This window comes from Ochotona curzoniae, unplaced genomic scaffold, assembly GCF_017591425.1.
Source record: "Ochotona curzoniae isolate NIBS_2020 unplaced genomic scaffold, NIBS_Ocur_1.0 scaffold_274, whole genome shotgun sequence".
Taxonomy (NCBI): Eukaryota; Metazoa; Chordata; class Mammalia; order Lagomorpha; family Ochotonidae; genus Ochotona; species Ochotona curzoniae.
In genome coordinates, this window is record NW_024467101.1 from 12,394,048 (window position 1) to 12,411,288 (window position 17,241).

Here is a 17,241-nt window from a genome sequence, read left to right on the forward strand (position 1 = left end):
GTCTGGCCGCGGAACTGTCGTTTCCCGGAACTGAATATCTGCTTCTTAGGCGGAGTTGGAAAAGCGAACACCCCGGGGCAAGATGGCTGTCCGGGCTGGGTCCCTGCCCCGGGTCTGGCCAAATTCGGGGGTATCGGGCTGAAGCGGTAGTAGCTGCGGCCCCGATTCCGAGCCCGGGAGGGCTTCCAGCAGATAAGGGTCCTCGGCCTGTGGGTAGCGAGTGGGAAGAGTCGTCGGCTTTCCGGGGGCGGTGGGACTGGGGAGTTTGAAGAAGGCCGAGTCGGAGAGTTCAGGTGCTGGGGAGCTGGCTGGCTTTTGGGAAGCAGGAGAGACCCTCCTCCGCTCTTCCCATTTCGTTCCCAACCTGGGGTGACAGTCTTCACTAGAGGACTAATGCTGGGAGGAAAAGACCTGTTCTTGTTGATGCGAAAGAAAAGCAGCGGGCTTCAGGAATCGCCCCGGCTGGGAGTCGAATTGTGTTCGCTCGCTGTGTGACCTCGGGTGAGTTCCCTCACCTCTGTGAAATGGAGTGGTTGGTTCGTCCTACGAGGGGGTCTTAGGTCTCAGCGCGATGCCTGACACCGAGCAGGAAAACCCGAAGTTCCACTCCCACAGAGTCCCACTGCAGCCTTGCGTTCTAAGCTTCTCTCTGCTGCATGGAGGAGCCTTGAATTCTGTGTTAATTAGCAATAAATCATTGCTTTGACGTTTTAAAAAGCAGGGTAGGGGCTCCAGCTCAGGAACCCAACAGCCTCCAGCAAGTCATCACACACACACTGCCTTGCGTCGTCCTGGGGAAAGGTTGGGGTTTGTAACAACGTCCCCCTCCCTAGATAGGCTGTAACTTTCAATAGGAATGTTATTACAAATCATTTGTTCTCTCAAATCATTCTTGAAGAAGTTTCAAGATTTAATATTTTTGTAAATTCCCAAGAAGGAATTTTGACTTGCCAGACACAAGGTTGATTTCATTCCATTCATCTGTTGATGTCATTGAAATGACTCCCCCTTCCCCAACCTCCCTTACGGTTAGAAACGCCAAAAGTCTTCAGTGTTATAACATAGCACAGTATTTGCATCTAACCTGTGTACCTTCTCCTCTTGGCTTCCCATGTAAACAAATGTATTGTTTAGGGATTGACAAGCGAGTATCCATGTTCAGTAAAGACTGAATATTTTCCAAAATCTTTTTTTGTTTAGGGATAGATTTATCCCAAGAGCACAGAAACAGAGGGTTCTCATCCACTGGTTCTCTCCCCCAATACCTGCCAGGGCTGGGACTGGGCTGGGCTGAAGCCAGGATTTATTTATTTAGCAGGAAGCTGGAATGGAAAGTGGAACTGGGGCACAACCTCGGGGACTCGAATACGGGACCTGAGAATCTCCAGTGCCCTCTAACCACCATATGTAACACCCACCCTTTTAAGAGTATTTTCCTTAAAAAGAAAAGTTATTATTTTTATTGGGAACACAGATTTTCAGAAAGAAGGATTTTTCCATCTGCTGGTTCACTCCACAGATGGCCACTGTGGCCGAATGTGAGCTGACACAGAGCCGGGAGCTTCTAGGTCTCCCATCTGGGTGCACAGTCCCAAGGCTTTGGACCAACCTCAACTGTTTTCCCAGGCCACAACCAGGGAGTTGGATGGAACATGGAGCAGCTGGGACACGAACCAGTGCCCATGATGGGATGCCCGTGCTTAGGGGTGGAGGATTAGTCACTGAGCCATCGCACCAGGCCTTGTTACAAGCTTCTTAGGGACAAGACAGAACAGCACACTCTTATGCCACAGGCCTCTGGTTATTCCTAAGTGTTACTTTTCTGTTCTCAGCAATGAGTCATTGAAGGTAACAAGAAGGGGGACTGCTTAGGTAGCCCTGGGAGTAGGTGCTATTATTTTTCTCAATTTACCAATGAGGAAATTAAGATCCAGGGAGGTATCAGTTAACAACCCAAGTGAGAGGTGGGCTCAGGACTGACAAGAAGCCAGAGCAAGGCATTTCCCTGCTCCATACAGCCTTCTGGCTGGCTCTCCTCACGTGTAACAGAGCTTACTAGATGCCTCTGTATTGCATGGGCCTGATGACCTCTGGTGCACTGTGTGCAGGTGGAGGAGGTACCGGAGCTCAGAGAGAAACTGCTAGAGTTGGCTGTTGTGCTGTGGTGCATGTGGAAAGCAGCAGGAAACCTGGCTGAGGGATGATAACCTCCAGGAAGGGCTCTTGTCCTGGCACGAATTGCCTTGACCCTTCCTGTGAGGTTCATTAAGAAGAGTCTCCCTCCTGTGTCCCTCCCCCTCCCTAACCCTTACTCCACTTCTGCCAAGGAGGGGCTGTCTTTGTCTCCAGGGTATGGAGAGGCCATAGCATTGTGGTCAGGCTTGTGCTCCGAGATATATATATATAATTTCTTTTTTAAGATTTACGGTGAGAGAGGGATATTCCATCCACTGGCTCACTCTCCAAATAGCCACAACGATCATAGCTGGACTGCCCATGATGTAGACCCAGAGGCAGCTCCCAGCTTTCAGCCTTGGATCTGCTCAGCGCTGACTGTTGGCGGCCATATGGGGAGTGAACCAGCAGATGAAAGATCTCTCTGTCACTCTGTAACTGTGACTTTCAAGTAAAAGTAAGTTTTAAGAAAAAAAAATCACACATACTTCCATGGCTTTTTAGTATTCTGTCATCACCATCACAGAGCACAAACTTTGATTCAGTATTTGTTTTTTAAGATTTACCTGTTGATGAAAGGCAGAGATCTTCCGTCTGAAGGATCACTCCCCAGATGGCTGCCATGGTGTTGATTAGGCCAGGTGGAAGCTAGGAACCAGGAGCTTCTTCCAGGTTCCCCACATGGATGGCAGGGGTCAAAGCACTTGGGCCATCCTCCACTGCTTTCCCAGGCCACAAGCAGGCAACTGGATGGGAGGCGGAGCAGCTGAGACACAAACCCGCTACACCACAATGCCGGCCCCAGGGGTTATACCTCTTTAAATTGTGAGGACTGGAGAGATGGTCTTTGCATTTGTAGGAGATATGAACAGAAGAGGACCCCAGGGGTGTTTGTTTAAGTCTGGACTGTGTGTGAAAGACTATGCCCAGCAAGGAGCGTGTTTGACACCATCCCAGTGAAGCCTAGAACCCTGAGTCGAGAACTCTCTCTCCTGCTTCCCCCAGAGAGCAAGACTGTCCGCAGCTGTGAGGCTTGAGCAGCATCCCTCATGACTACCTGACGTTTCTGCGAGGTCCACAGGTAAGCGCTATAGACACACACACACGCTCGGACAGCCCAGGAGGTGGGAGAGCCTTTCTCTCCCCCAGCTTCTCACAAGCCATCCCAAGTCAGGCAGGCCTTGTCCCTGTCTCAAGAGTTGCTGATGACAACCACTGCCCCAGGCAGTATGGAGATACCTCCAAAAAAAAAAAAAAGGTCCCAGCACAGTAGCCTGGTGGCTAAAGTCTTCACATTGCATGCGCCAAGATCCCATATGAACGCCAGTTCATGTCTCGACTGCTCCACTTCCCGTCCAGCGCCCTGCTTGTATCCTGGGAAAGCAGTCGAAGATGGCCCAAAGCCTTGGGACCCTACACCTACATGGGAGACCCACAAGAACCTCCTAGCTCCTGGCTTTGGATCAGCTCAGCTCTGGCTGTTGCAACCACTTGTGGAGTGAATCAACAGATGGAAAATCTTTCTCTCCTCCTCTCTCTAGATCTGACTTTCCAATAAAAAAAAAAAAAATAGAAATAGATTCACCTTATGACCCTGTGGCCACTGCAAGACATAAAGCCAAGGGAAATGAGATGGGTTTGTCACAAAGCTGTTTTCAGACCCATGTCGATTCCAGTTCTGGTTTGGAATCAGCCTAAGTATTCAACAATGAATAAACAGGTTGGAGGGCAGGGTAACATAGATGCCATGGAATCCCATTGTACGCAGAACATAATAGACACCTGACACTTGTGGCTGCACGGCCGGCCTGAAGACGTTCTGTCAGGGGAAACGAGGCAGACGCAGACACACAGCCAGTCTGTGCCGTCATTCCTGTGGAATCCTGCAGCATTGACGCGTAGAGGCAGAGAGCAGATTAGTGGCTGCTGGAGACAGGGAATCATGGGGAGGGAGACAGGTGAGTACAGGCCGACTAGAGGCATAAACTGTTCTAATTACACGGCAGGGAGAATACAGTTAGCAATGCAGTACATTTCAGAAGAACTAGAAGAGAGGCGCTGGTCTGCCGTGACCATGACGTCATGGTAAATGGAGTGGGCACATAGCCTAAAAGAGCCAGTGTTCATAGCAGAGGGCCTGCGTTCTATGCGCAGCTCTGCCTGCCACTCCGCCCAGCTTCCCGTGTCTCTCCTCTCTGTAAATCTGATCTGCCTTTCCAGTAAAAATAAATCTTAAACATCAACAAAAGTTTTAGACACTAAGCTATCACGCCGGGCCCGGGAATGTAAATTTGTAATGTCTGTCTTAAACAGTCTTATTACATCTGCTAGAGAGGCTTCATTGCCACTTTGTAGATAGCAGAATAAGTGGCTCCCACAACTGAACACATTCAATTTTATGAACTGTAGTGAGTACTAAAAGTCACTATTTTTGCTCCTTAAAAAATTCATTCATGTACTCGAAAAGCAGACTGATAGGAAGAAACACCGATTTTTTTTTCATCTACTGGTTCACTTCCCGATGGCCTGCCACAACCAGAAGCCAGAAATATCTCCCGCGTGGGTGACAGAGTTCCAAGTACGTAAGCCAACTTCTGCAGCTTCCCAGGCACATCAGCAGGATACTGGATCCAAGGCAGAAGTGCCAGAGCTGGAACCACTGTGGTATGATAAACTGTGTGTGTGTTTACTTACTAATATGTGGACAGAAATGTCTCCTGTACAGTGGTTTACTCCCCAGATGCCCACAAGGGCCAGGACTTGGGTCCAAGCTGGGAACCAGGAATTCAGTCCAGGTTCAGTAACAGTATGCTAGTTCTTGAGAACATCATGGCCGCCTCCCAAGATGTGCAGAAAGCTAGAATGAGGAGGCAGGTATCAAAGCTGGGGACTCAGACACCCCCAGTCAGTGTCTTTACTGCTAGGCCAACCACCCATCCCAAATGTAACCATTTATTACTAGATCAGCATCCCTGTCCTAGGAGAGCTGCATGAAAGGAACCATAGGAGGTTGTGCCAGGAGAGCTGGGAACACCCCAGGGGGCCCTGAGCATCCTCCTGCCATCACTGCCCATCCTACGCTCGTGAGGCCTTTCCGTATGTGTGTCCATTTCCCACAGTGACCTGCAACAGCTTGCTCTCCGTTGTCCCTGCAGGGTTCGTGCGAGTTGCAAACATGTTCACCGTGTCTCAGACCTCAAGAGCATGGTTCATCGACCGGGCCCGACAGGCACGAGAGGAACGGCTGGTGCAGAAGGAGCGGGAACGCGCCATCCTAGCGATCCAAGCTCACGTGCGGAGTTTCCTCTGCCGGCGTCGCCTGCATAAAGACATCAGGTTAGGCACCAAGAGCCCCTTGGCCTGTTTGACTCTGGGTCTTCAGCCATGGAAAGGGAGTTCATGCTTAATGTTCTTAAGAGAATTCAAATACTCTGAGCTCCCAATTGAAAACTTTTTTTTTCCCCACCCTTCCTAGGAGAGAGATCGATGAGTTTTTTAAAGCAGATGATGCTGGGAGCAGTAAAAGAAGTGCACTTTGTATTTTTAAGGTTGCCAGGAAGCTGCTGTTCTTGTTCAGAATTAAAGAGGATAACGAGGTAAATGATCATCCCAGACTTACACAGTCCTCCCACATGGCAGGTCATTTTCTTACAAGTAGTTTACAGAGATGAACCTGTTCTATCCTTAGAGTAACTGGGTGAGCGATGCACTGTCTCCCCTTACCCCCAAGTCCCACCTCTCATGTCCATGAGAGCTGTATTGTAAGGAATCCTTGAAAATACTTTGTTTTGTTGTTTGTCAGAAAGCCTGAGTGACAGAGAGGGAGAGACAAATCCATCTTCCATCAGTTGGCCATGAGGGCTGGGGCTGGACCAGGCTGAAGCCAGAGGCTCCAATCAGGTCTCCCATGTGGGTGGCAGAGGCTCAAGCGCTTAGCTTACCCAGTGCCAGCTTACCAGTGTGCTAGCAGGGAGCTGGATTGGAAGCCAAGGATCTGGGTCTCAAACCAGTGCTCCAGTATGGCCTAAGCAGGAGCTTAGCCCATTACACTGCAGTGCTGGCCCCTGTTTTGTAAGGACTACACCCAGTTCTCAGAATCTTTTTACACTGACTGTTAGGAACACACATTGGACTCTGATGCATATGGGGCAAGGCAAACTAGGAAACTTGGTAGAAGAACCCCCCCACCCCCATGAGACAAAATATAATATGAAGTATGAATCAAAACAAACCCTAACTAACTGGCTACAAGGGCTCCACTCCAGCTAGTGGTGGACCCAAGCTCTTATCTTTTTTCTTTTTTTAAGTGTTACCCACAAACTGTATCTTCACATTCATTGTTCTACTTTGTACAGTTGGTAACTCACTGATACATGTTTTTTTATATCCTGCCAACCAAACAAAACATGGCAGTTTACACCTTCCGCATGAGCACAATCCCAGGAAAGCAGCAAGGTAGCTGTACTAGTGGTGGGGATGCCGCCATGGAAGCAGGCCACCCCCTTGGCAGCTGTGAGCCGTTTTGTCATTGCTCAGCCTGCTCAGGGCAACACTGTCTCAGATGCCCCATCCAGGATGGATACCTCTGCGTGTGTGACCTGCTTCCCAGGTATCACTTAAACAGGGTGATGCAACCATCTGATGATCGTGATATAAAAGCCAGTGTTTGTGGTGCTAACAAAATCACAAATGGGGAAGCACAGTTGAGGAAGCAGCTTGGGTCTCTGCAGGAATCCAAGTCCAATTTACCAGTTTGATTCTTTGTCCCCTTTGGGGAAAAAAGGGAAAGTCCACCTGGAATTTTATGTACAGTATATACCACTTTATAAAACATCCTGTCCCTGGGCCATCTGTCTGACAGTTGCCTCTGGCCCTTCAGGAACTCAGGCCCCACAACCGTAGGAGGGCGTGAAATCCCATCACCCAGGTGACGCCCCGGCAGCTGGGGTGCACTTACCAGGAGCACGGCGAGCATGAGTGAGTCTTGATCGTTTATAACCCCATTCTGCCTCTTGCAGAGATTTGAGAAGTTGTGTCGCAGCATCCTGAGCAGCATGGATGCCGAGAGCGAACCCAAGGTGAGGAAGACACTGCCAGCTCTTGCCAGCCAGCCTGACTGACCAAGAGTTCCTTCTGAAACCCTCTCCTTCTCCCCCTACCCCCATCGAGCCTAGTTCCCTTCCTCATACAACTGAGTGATGGGTGGAAGGCTTAAGGAGGTGTGGCCAGACCCTTAGCACCTTGTCCGGGGAGCCTTGTACTGCTCTCACCTTAGTCGGCATGCGAGATTCCCTTACTTGTCCAGTTGATCTTGACCTTCCATGTTCAGAGAAGTCCTGGGTGCTGCCTTTTTGTCCACTCCCTTCCTGCTTCAGTAAGACCTCCCTTCTGGGAGATCTCACTCCAGTAGCCAGGATCCACGACGTGATGTGCAGTAACCTCCCTCTTGCTTCTGCTTGCAGGCGTGGTACGTGTCTTTGGCTCTTTCCAAGGATCTCACCCTCCTGTGGATCAAACAGATCAAGGACATTCTGTGGTATTGCTGTATGTTTCTTGAGCAGCTCAAGGTAAAAGAAAGAAAGAAAAAGCAGACTAAATGCATCACCCTCATCTGGGGCCCTTCTTCCTTGTGTCCCGCATTCCCGTCACGCCCTCCAGGGTTATACCTGTGGGGGTCCACCAGCCATAGCCTGATTGGTTGAGTTCCTATTCTGGGAGAACAGGTCTGTAAGCACACTTAATGAACACATAAGGCTGAACTTTGGGTGCTCTTGCTGCCCTGTCCATGTCAGGGAGCCTGTTGTTGTTCTTTGCTTGCTTTTCATGTAATGGACACTTCATGGTCTGGTGACTAGAGATGCCTCTTGTTACATACAGAAACCTGTTTTGAACACAACTCGTCCTAACACAGAGGCTAGGCAAGAAAGAGCATCTTGTTCCAGAAAACTGCCTGGCGTGGCAGCTGGGACGATCTGCATTGGGTTCGTCTGAATTCTGCCTTTCATTTTTTATGTCTCATCCCTGCTCTCCCTCGGGTGTCAGTGTATTCTTTCCTGCTGTCGTCATGGCAGCCAGCATTATTGTCTTCACAATCTCTCCTTTTTAAAACTATTTTATTCATTTGAAAGGCAGATACAAAGAAATATCTCTGCTGGTTTGTTCCCCAAATACCTGCAGTACCCAGGCCTAGGCCAGACTGAAGCCAGAAGCTGGAAGCTCAGTCCAAGTCTCCCACATCAGTGGCAGGGACCCAAGTAATTGAGTGTTCCCCTTCCGCCTCCCAAGGTGTGCGTTAGCAGGAAGCTGGAATCAGAACCTAGGGACTGCAAAGTAGGAAGTTACCATCCCAAGTGGCACCTTAACTGCTGTCCTAAATCCCTGCTCCCTTTGCTTAGTCTTGAGTGAACAGAACGGAGAGGGGCCTGCCTCACATGTCAGTTGACAGAGTCTGGGCAGACTCTTGAAGTCTCATTGGGCTCCTGGGCTGGACGGATCACAGTAGAGAGAAGACGAGTTACTGCCACTGGCTGAGCCGGGTCCCATGGCCACCCTTGTGTCAGGAAAGGGTGGGTGTGGACAGACAAAGCAGCTACTCTCACTTTGCCTGTGGGAGGGACGGACCAGGCAGGGACTCAGGAAGCAGCTGAGGGATGAGGTACATGGCCCCAGAACCCCCAACCCTCTCCCCACCCTATGACCCTTACCCAAGCATCACGGGGTACTCAGGAATAGCTCTTGGCCACCCCTGTGCCCAAGCATGGCAGTGAGGCAGCAGCAGTCCTCTTGTGGCCTGTCCGGTGAGGCAGTGGAGGCTGAGCAGCACTCCTCAGACCTGTTCTTTGGAGTTCAAGGGTCTCACCCAAGTGCCTCGCAGCCAACTTGGCAGTTACTCTACCAGGCAACAATTTGTTTCGTACCAGGCAGTCACGTGTACCCTCCTGTGAGGCGGACACATCTGTGCTCTGCCTTCTGTCTACATCCAACACATTTCTCTTGGAGAAGAGGCTCTTCTGCTTTGAAACAGTAAATGTATGTGGGAGAATAGACATAACCAGAAGTCACTAGTTCTGGAGCCAGGGAGATCCAAATTTCATCTCAGTTGTGCTATTCATTTCCCATGTGCCTCTCCCTTTTTTTAAGATTTATTTATTTTTATTGCTAAGTCAGATATACAGAGAGGAGGAGAGACAGAGAGGAAGATCTTCCATCCAATAATTCACTCCCCAAGTGACAGCAATGGCCAGAGCTAAGCTGATCCGAAGCCAGGAGCCTCTCCCTCAGGGGTGCAGCGTCCCAAGGCTTTGAGCCATCCTTGACTGCTTTCCCAGGCTACAAGTATGGAGCTGATGGGAAGTGGGGCTGCAGGAATTAGAAACAGTGTCCATATGTGATCCTAGCATGTTCAAGGCAAGGACTTTAGCCACTAGACTGCCACACCAGGCCTTCTCATGTGCTCTTGAGCAAGTTACAGCCCCTCCTTTACTCCATGTCCTTGGGTGTGTGTGTCTATAAGTTTATTTTGTCATTTTAATTGATACGTATTTATGAGGTACAGTATGTCATTTTGATCCATGTATACAACATGTAATGATCACATCAGGTAACTGGTATCCATCATCTCAAACACTCATTATTTCTTTGTGTTAGAAATATTCAGAGCCCTCTCCTAGCTTTTTTTTTTTCTTCCATTATTAATTTTATTTATCTGAAAGGCAGACAGACCTCTGCTGGTTCACTCTCTAAATGCTAGCAAAAGCCAAGTTGAAGCCAGCAACTAGGAACTCCATCCAGGTCACCATGGGGAGTAGCAGGAACCCATCACCTGATACCTTTTGGGATCTGCATTAGGAGGAAACTATGATCGAGAATGGAGCCAGGGGCCGGTGTTGTAGCTCAACAGGCTAATCCTAAGGAAAAAAACAGGTTAATTTTGTACTTGCAAGCGCCAGCATTCCATACTGCTCCACTTGCAATCTATCTCTCTCTGCTATGGCCAAGAGTAGCAGTAAACCCAAAGCCTTTGGGACCCTGCCACCATGTGGGAGAGCCAGAAGAGATGCCTAGCTCCTGGCTTCAGATTGGCTCAGCTCAGCTCTGGCCATTTGGGGAGTGAAACCAACAGTTGGAAGATCTTTGTCTCTCCTTCTCTCTGTAAAACCTGCCTTTCCAGTAGGAAGGAAGCCAGCCAGCCAGCCAGCCAATACTTCAACCCAGACACTCCATTGTGGGATATACATCTCTCTGGTAGCCTTTTAACCACTACCCCAAACACCCTGTCTCCTGATTCTTCAATATGCAGTGTTTATTGTTATAATTTGTAGTTATGCTTACAGAACACTAAGAAATACTCCTGCTCTGCTAAACCCATTAACTCTCCCCTTTCCATCTTCCTGCACTCGGCACCCTTCCCAGCCTCTGTAACAACTTTGTGCTTCTGTGAGGTCGGCTGTTTGGGCATCCGTGTGTGAGAATGTGCAGTGCTCATCTTTCTGCCCCTGATGGTTCGCTTCACCTAGCGTACTCCTCTCTCATCCATGTCACTGCAGATGGCAGGATTTCATTCCAGACCTTACTGCTTAGAGCCCAGTGCCCCCTGGGTTCCCTCCAGGCACATGTGCTGTAGGATGGCCAGACAGGTTTCTTGCCCAGCTCACTGTGAAACAGGGAGCCATCATCAACATTAGCACATTAGACAGCACCAATTGCCAGGCTCTGTTCTCGGTGCTTTGTGTGCATTTTCTGTTCTCGGTGCTTTGTGGTCCATTTACTTCCCTGGCAGCCCTGTGAGGAAAGCAGGGTTACTCTCTCTAATCAACCACAGAGGAAACAAAGGTACAGGGAGATGGAAAAACAGCCAACATCACACAACCAAGACACAGCCGAGCCCCAAAGGCCAACTCCAAAGTACCCTTTATGCTCCATTGCAGCTGTGCTGTCTGGCTGACTGCAGGGTCGCAGGCAGAGCGGGTCATCTCACTCTCTAGGAATGTCCAGTTCTCCATTCCTAGGAGTGTTTACTTCCATGGTCAAGCAACCATCATTGACTTCTTGTCATTCAACTCCTAAAGTGGTCATTGTGCTGGCCCAGGGCGTGGGGATTGAGATGGAGGGAATGATGAAGACGCAGCTTGGACTTAACTCCTGATGCAGTTAATAGAGTTGAGAAAAGCAGCCCAGTGGGCACTGCGCAGTCTGGCCCAGAGGGCGTGGGTCTTGTCTCACTTTTGCTCCCCTATTGTTTCCAGCCTGAAATCTTGCAAGACTCCAAACTCATCACCCTGTACCTCACCATGCTCGTCACCTTCACTGACACCGCAACGTGGAAAATTCTGCGGGGAAAAGGTCTGTGGGACTCATTTCAGATTCCTCCCTGGTGTTTCCCTGCACAGCCCGGGGTCCTCTTTGCTTTGTCATTGGTATTTTGGTCCCCGCCGCCCTCCACCAGACTGCATCATCCTGTCCAGGATGTTTGGTTCTGTGTATTCTTCCCCACCCCAGTTGCCCCACATTTGATCTGCCTTCATTTTCATGATATCTGTAGCTCCTTAGCCTCTGAATGCTTAGTCATTTAATCTGTGTGGTTCCTCTGCAGGACACCCTGGTGAACACGGTGGTTTCTCTGGGTCTGTGTGGCTTGCTACGGGATGTCTGCAGACATTAAAGCCACAGGCGCATGAGTCGCTTAGAGCACATGGCACGCTTGCCCCAGCTGAGGCACACTCTCCCTAGGCTGCTTAGACTTCCTGATACACTAGAAAGGCTCTGTGAATAGTTGTTACACTGTGCACTTAGTGCAACCTCAAGAAAACCAATGCCTGCACATGTCTGCTGGAGATGCAGCTTTTCTCCACAATGTCTTCAAGCCATGAGTGGTTGTATCTGTGGATGCAAAATCCACAGGTGCCCTGGCAGAGGACTCCTGTTGTTCCTTTTAGCTCATAAAATGTGCATTGCATCGCCGCCTTTCCTGAAACATGTGCTTAGCATCTCAGATTTCGCATATTTAATTCACTCATCCAGCCACCAAATCACCTGCTGTGTGCCAGCCACTGTGCCGAGCCAGTTTTGGGGGCTGGCCACAGACACTCCCTGCCTCATAGGCTGGAGTCTGCTAGGCTGGGGACACTGAATAGCCGTCACCCGTGTGTATGTAAAATGGCCATGGTGTCATTGGTGCTTGGAAGACGAGACAGGGTGTTCAGGGCAGTGGGGCCAGGGGAGACTCTTGGTCCTGGGCTCAGGCTATCCTGAAGAAGTGGTGTCTGAGCCAAGAGCTGAAGGGACAATTGGGAACCTTGCCTCCCCCGAAAGAAGGTTTGGGAGCAGCGAGGGCTGTGAAAGCACTGGCCCTGGGCCAGCAGGTAGACGTTATTCTCGCCTCTCAGAGGTAACACTGACTTCCATCTGGAAGCTTCTGTCCCTGGGTGGAGAGGAGGTGACCCTGGGAACTGAAATTTACCAGGCCTAGGAGGGGTTAGACAAGACACTTGGGGGACAGGGGTTGCTGTGGGGTCAGATGTTGCTTCCAGCTGGGAGAAGCCACAGGTGACACCTGAACCAGGCTGTCCCAGAGGGACAATTCCAGTTGCACAGGGCCACCAACCTAAGGAGCTGAAAGGCAAGCCAGATAGCATCAGGTTCTCGCCTGGCCTTGATGCAGGGCAGCATTGTCACCTGTAAGAGAGAGGTTTTTTTCCTGAACCTTTTTTTCTTTATTTAGGCGAGAGCCTTCGGCCAGCCATGAACCACATGTGTGCAAATATAATGGGACACCTCAACCAGCGTGGGTTTTACCCTGTGCTGCAGGTGTGTGACCCCAAGCCCTCAAATGCAAGCTCCCCACACACTCCAGTTGCCCAAGCTTGGAATTTTGCCTTTTGCTTCAGCCTACCCAATGCCTTCCTCCGAGAAAGCAGCCTTTTGCAGAAGACTTGAATGCCTTGTATTCTCTCCTCCCTCCCCCTGCCTTGGATCACCTGCGGTTCGGGTCAAGGGAGGACAGTGGCACCACAATCCTTCTAGGCACTTCTCGCCCCAGGGGTAATCGGTCTCTTAACACTGAAACTCAGGCAGGAGCCTTGGGCTCATTCCCTCGGGTTCCTTGTTGGCTGGTGATCAGGAATTAGATTTCTAGCCATGTGTCCTCAAACACCCTCTGTCCACTCCACCTGCCTCATGCCAGTCTGCACCTCCAGGCATTGTGAGAAGTATACTTGCTGTGTAGAAATACAGGGAACAGGGAGACTAACACTGGGGAAAATTGATTTATCCCTTCCCGTCTGCCTGGCGCTGTCATGGGCTGCTTTCTGATCCTGTTTAACGTTCTGATCTCCACACCCCCTGAGATGGTGTGAAGCCACAAGGTGGGGTGGTGAGCAGTGGGTCTAGGCGGAGGATCCCTCTCCCCAGCAGCCCGATTCTGAACTGCCTCCAAAATGATCCAGTCACTGGAAATGTCAAGTCTGGTATGCTCTCTATTAACTGCGTATTTCCAGCTGTTTATTATTATTTTTAAATGTAGCATAATTTGAAATAGAGAGTGAGAGGTAGAAGGCACTTCTGTGTGTAATCCTTTTCTTCCCTTGTCCTTTTAAAAAATATTTAAGTACAGTTTTTTTTTTTTTTTTAATTGAAGCACTACCTTTGACTTCCTTGCTGCTTTTTAGTGTTCAATCAAATAAAGCTGGTGCCCACCCTGAGCAGTTCACATGTTCTCTTCAGGTGTTGTTAACACGAGGCCTGGCGAGACCACGGCCTTGCCTGTCCACAGGCATGTTGACAGCGGCCTTCTCCCTGGCACTACGGTGAGTGAGACACGCCGGCCGAAGGGTGAGCACGCTCCAGCGCCGGGTCCTTGCGCTTCCCTCTCCTCTCATTCTCAGTGATGGAGACAGACCTGCCCACCTGTCGGCTTTGACAGGGGGAGTTGTTCTTGGGGAAATCAACAGAGCTGTGACGGCTGCCGTTATTCCAGTCTTCCTTGGTGCCCTGAATGTCCCTGCAGGGTGACCCCCACAGGAGAATGTCCAACATGAACCGCCTACATCCTGCCAGGGACCTAGAGGCAGGCCTTTCTTGTAAATCTTAGCTAAAACTTGGGAGCCAGAGCACAGCCATCCACGGGTTTCACTCCGCAGGTGCCCACAGCAGCCATTATTGGGCTGGGCTGGAGCCAGGAGGCAGGAATTCACTGCTGCCTCCGAGGCTCTGCATTCTCAGGGAGCTGGAGACAGGAGCTGGAGCCAGCGGCTGATGCTGGATGTGGGCATCTTGGCTGGCATCTGAACTGCTAGGTTAAGCACCTGCCCTCGATCCACTTTTTATTTCTGGCAAAGTGAAAGAAACCCAAGAGCTGGGGGAGGCCACCAAGGACAGGGGGAAAGTGTAAATGGCCTGATGTTAGGGACATGGGTTTCAACCATTAGAACGTTGAGGGACCAGACAGGATGTGCCACGTACATGGAGTCCCTCATCCTAGTTGCTTGGGGAATGGGAATCCTTAAGTTCTCAAGAGAGCCCCCAAAGAAGGCACTCTGTCCCATCTGCTTCTCCTGTGTAGAGAACTGTTCAGTCCCATTATGAACAAATTCCTTCTGACTTGTGGGAAAATGTGGGCTCTCTTTAGTTTGGATTCAGTGAGATTAGCTTGGTTGGTCAGCACTGTCTGAACAAGTACTCGGCGTGAGCATGGATATTCTGTACATTTCAGCCTTATATGTTATAAGGTTCTCTTATGCCAACAAAATTGATCTCAGAAGTATACTTTTTTAAAAGGTTTATTTGTTTTTGTTGGAAAGGCAGATTTAGAGAGAAAGATCTAAAAAAAAAAAAAAAAGATTATTTTTATTGGAAAGGCAGATCTTCACAGAAAAGGAGATTCAGAAAGAAAGATCTGCCATCTCTGGTTCACTTCCCAAATGGCCACAGTGGCTGGAGCTGAGCCGATCCAGAGCCAGGAGCCAGGAATTTCTTCCAGGTCTCCCCTGCAGGTGTAGGGTCCCACTTTTCCAAGTGATTAGTAGAAAGCTGGATCAGAAGTAGAGCTGGCAGCTTGAAGTGGCTTTTTCATAGAACGTAAAATGCTGGGGCTAATCCTCCACTTTTGGTGCCAGCCTTCCATACGGGGGCCAGTTTGTGTCTGGGCTGCTCCACTTCTGATCCAGCTCCCTGGTTCTGGCCCAGATCCCTGGGCCCCTGAACCCACAGGGGAGACCCAGAAAGAAGCTCCTGGCTTTGGATCGGCTTAACCATTGGAAGAGTGAAGCAGTGGGTGGAAGACTTCTCTGGTTCTTTCTGTTTGTAAAATCTGCCTTTCTAATAAAAGTGAAATAAATCTGTAAAAGAAAGTCTAGGTAAAACAGTAAAATATAATAAAGAAGAGAGATTTCTCATGACTCTACAATCCAGTCATAAATTATCACGTTCTCTCAGTCTTCCCCATCTTCAGTATTTTATGTTCACGGAAACCTCAAAAAATTCATGGGAAGCACCTATTATGAAAAATTCTATGCACAAATTAAAAAAAAAAAAGTTTCACACCAAAATAAATGAATCTTGTCATTGTGTTTTTTCCATGTGCTTTTTGCAATGTTTGCATTTACATGTTTGTCAATATTTTTAAGTATTCGCATCATTTTGCATATATGCTTGTTGAATAAAATGCTGCCCTGAAGTCGAGTTATTGGTGAGTTACCACGTAGCAGATGTATCTGGGCAGGTACCCCCCAGTGGAGAGCTGAGCTGGCCCAGCACTCCGAGAGCCCCTTCTTCTTCCTCACCCCATGTCCTTCTCTCACCTCTCCCCTGCCTGTCTTTTTATCCTGCTGTTTCTAAAGCCTTAACTGCATCATGAGCATCCTCTCATGTCAGGGAAACTTGAAAAAATGATTTTTTTTTTCCCCTGCCTGCACAGTATTGCACTTTCACAGTCTCAACCATGCCCCTTGTTCATGGGAGCAGCTATTTGGCATAGTGGTTTAAACACTTAGGTAAGACAACATCAAAGTGCATGGGTTCAATCCCTGCTACCACATCCTGAATCCAGCTTCCTGCTAATGCAGCCCCTGAGAGGCAGCGCTTTATGGCCCGGGTGGTTAGGGCCTTCAACCCTGCCTAGTTCCAGCGCTGCAGAGTGAGCTAACCAGTGAGAGCTCTCCAGCTGTATGATTCTTTCTCAATAATCATTTTTAAAAATAAGTTCATGGAAAAGGGGACTTAAAAACAGTTTATGTTGGTGCCTCAAAAAAAATAGAAATCTGTGCCTGTCAGGGCCCTTTAAAAGTTCGTGAAAATATATATTAAATTTTTAAAAATGAATTTCATTTTTTTAACCCCCGAATAAGCATACATTTGATGCCATTTTTCCATGAACTACTTGAAGTTTTTTCTGGAATTCCCATGAAGGGTAATTTAAGGGATTTGGCAGGCGCTGATGGGTTGGTCCTTAATCCAGGGGCACACATAGACCCATCAGAACAAGCTGATGTGTGTGTGCCATTCTGTCCGTGTCCAGCCCTGTGATTGCTGCCCAGTTTTCGGACAATCTACTTCAACCATTCCTCATCCACATCATGGCTGTGCCTGCTCTCATCACCCACCTCAGCACAGTGACCCCTGAGGTAAGTGGGCTCTCTGAGCATCCCCCTGAACCCCTAAAATAATCCCATTTTATCTTGTCTTGTTAGAAATGAGAAAGTCAAACGTCATGCCTGCTGATTCCCATCCTTGGCCCTGATTTTTCTCTAAAGCTAATAAGCCACTGAAGACACACTGGTGTTGAGCAGCCTCGAGAAGCCATTCTCCTCTTAGTCCATTTTCTTCTTGCGCCTGATAGTGTGTTCCACACCATAAGGGGTGATCTGCAAACAGACAAGTTCATGCTCTGGTGGGAAATTCCTCCCAGTCTGTTTCTACTCTAATGGTGTGCTATTGTTTGCAGCGTCTCACCGTTTTAGAATCTCATGACATGTTTCGTAAGTTCATCCTGTTCCTAAGAGACAAGGATCGGTGCCGTGATGTATGTGAAAGTTTAGAGGGATGCCATACCCTTTGTCTAATGGGTGAGTG

At 49.2% G+C, this 17,241-nt stretch overlaps 1 protein-coding gene across 6 annotated transcripts in view; it reads left to right on the forward strand.

Moving 5' to 3' along the window:
- Nucleotides 1–58: 58 nt before the first annotated feature.
- UBE3B (ubiquitin protein ligase E3B) overlaps nucleotides 59–17,241 on the forward strand; it is a 42,180-nt gene continuing 24,997 nt past the window's right edge. For 2 of the 6 annotated variants that reach the window (XM_041003491.1, XM_041003488.1), the window contains exons 1-9: nucleotides 5,324–5,511; nucleotides 5,651–5,771; nucleotides 7,194–7,253; nucleotides 7,638–7,742; nucleotides 11,421–11,517; nucleotides 12,896–12,981; nucleotides 13,897–13,979; nucleotides 16,688–16,793; nucleotides 17,114–17,234. In XM_041003491.1, the coding sequence (XP_040859425.1) occupies nucleotides 5,351–5,511; nucleotides 5,651–5,771; nucleotides 7,194–7,253; nucleotides 7,638–7,742; nucleotides 11,421–11,517; nucleotides 12,896–12,981; nucleotides 13,897–13,979; nucleotides 16,688–16,793; nucleotides 17,114–17,234 (940 nt within the window). In that variant the 5' untranslated portion in view covers nucleotides 5,324–5,350. Of the gene's footprint in view, nucleotides 502–2,909; nucleotides 3,257–5,323; nucleotides 5,512–5,650; nucleotides 5,772–7,193; nucleotides 7,254–7,637; nucleotides 7,743–11,420; nucleotides 11,518–12,895; nucleotides 12,982–13,896; nucleotides 13,980–16,687; nucleotides 16,794–17,113; nucleotides 17,235–17,241 lie in introns of those variants that run through there. The other 4 variants (XM_041003486.1, XM_041003487.1, XM_041003485.1 and 1 more) reach the window with 4 other exon arrangements.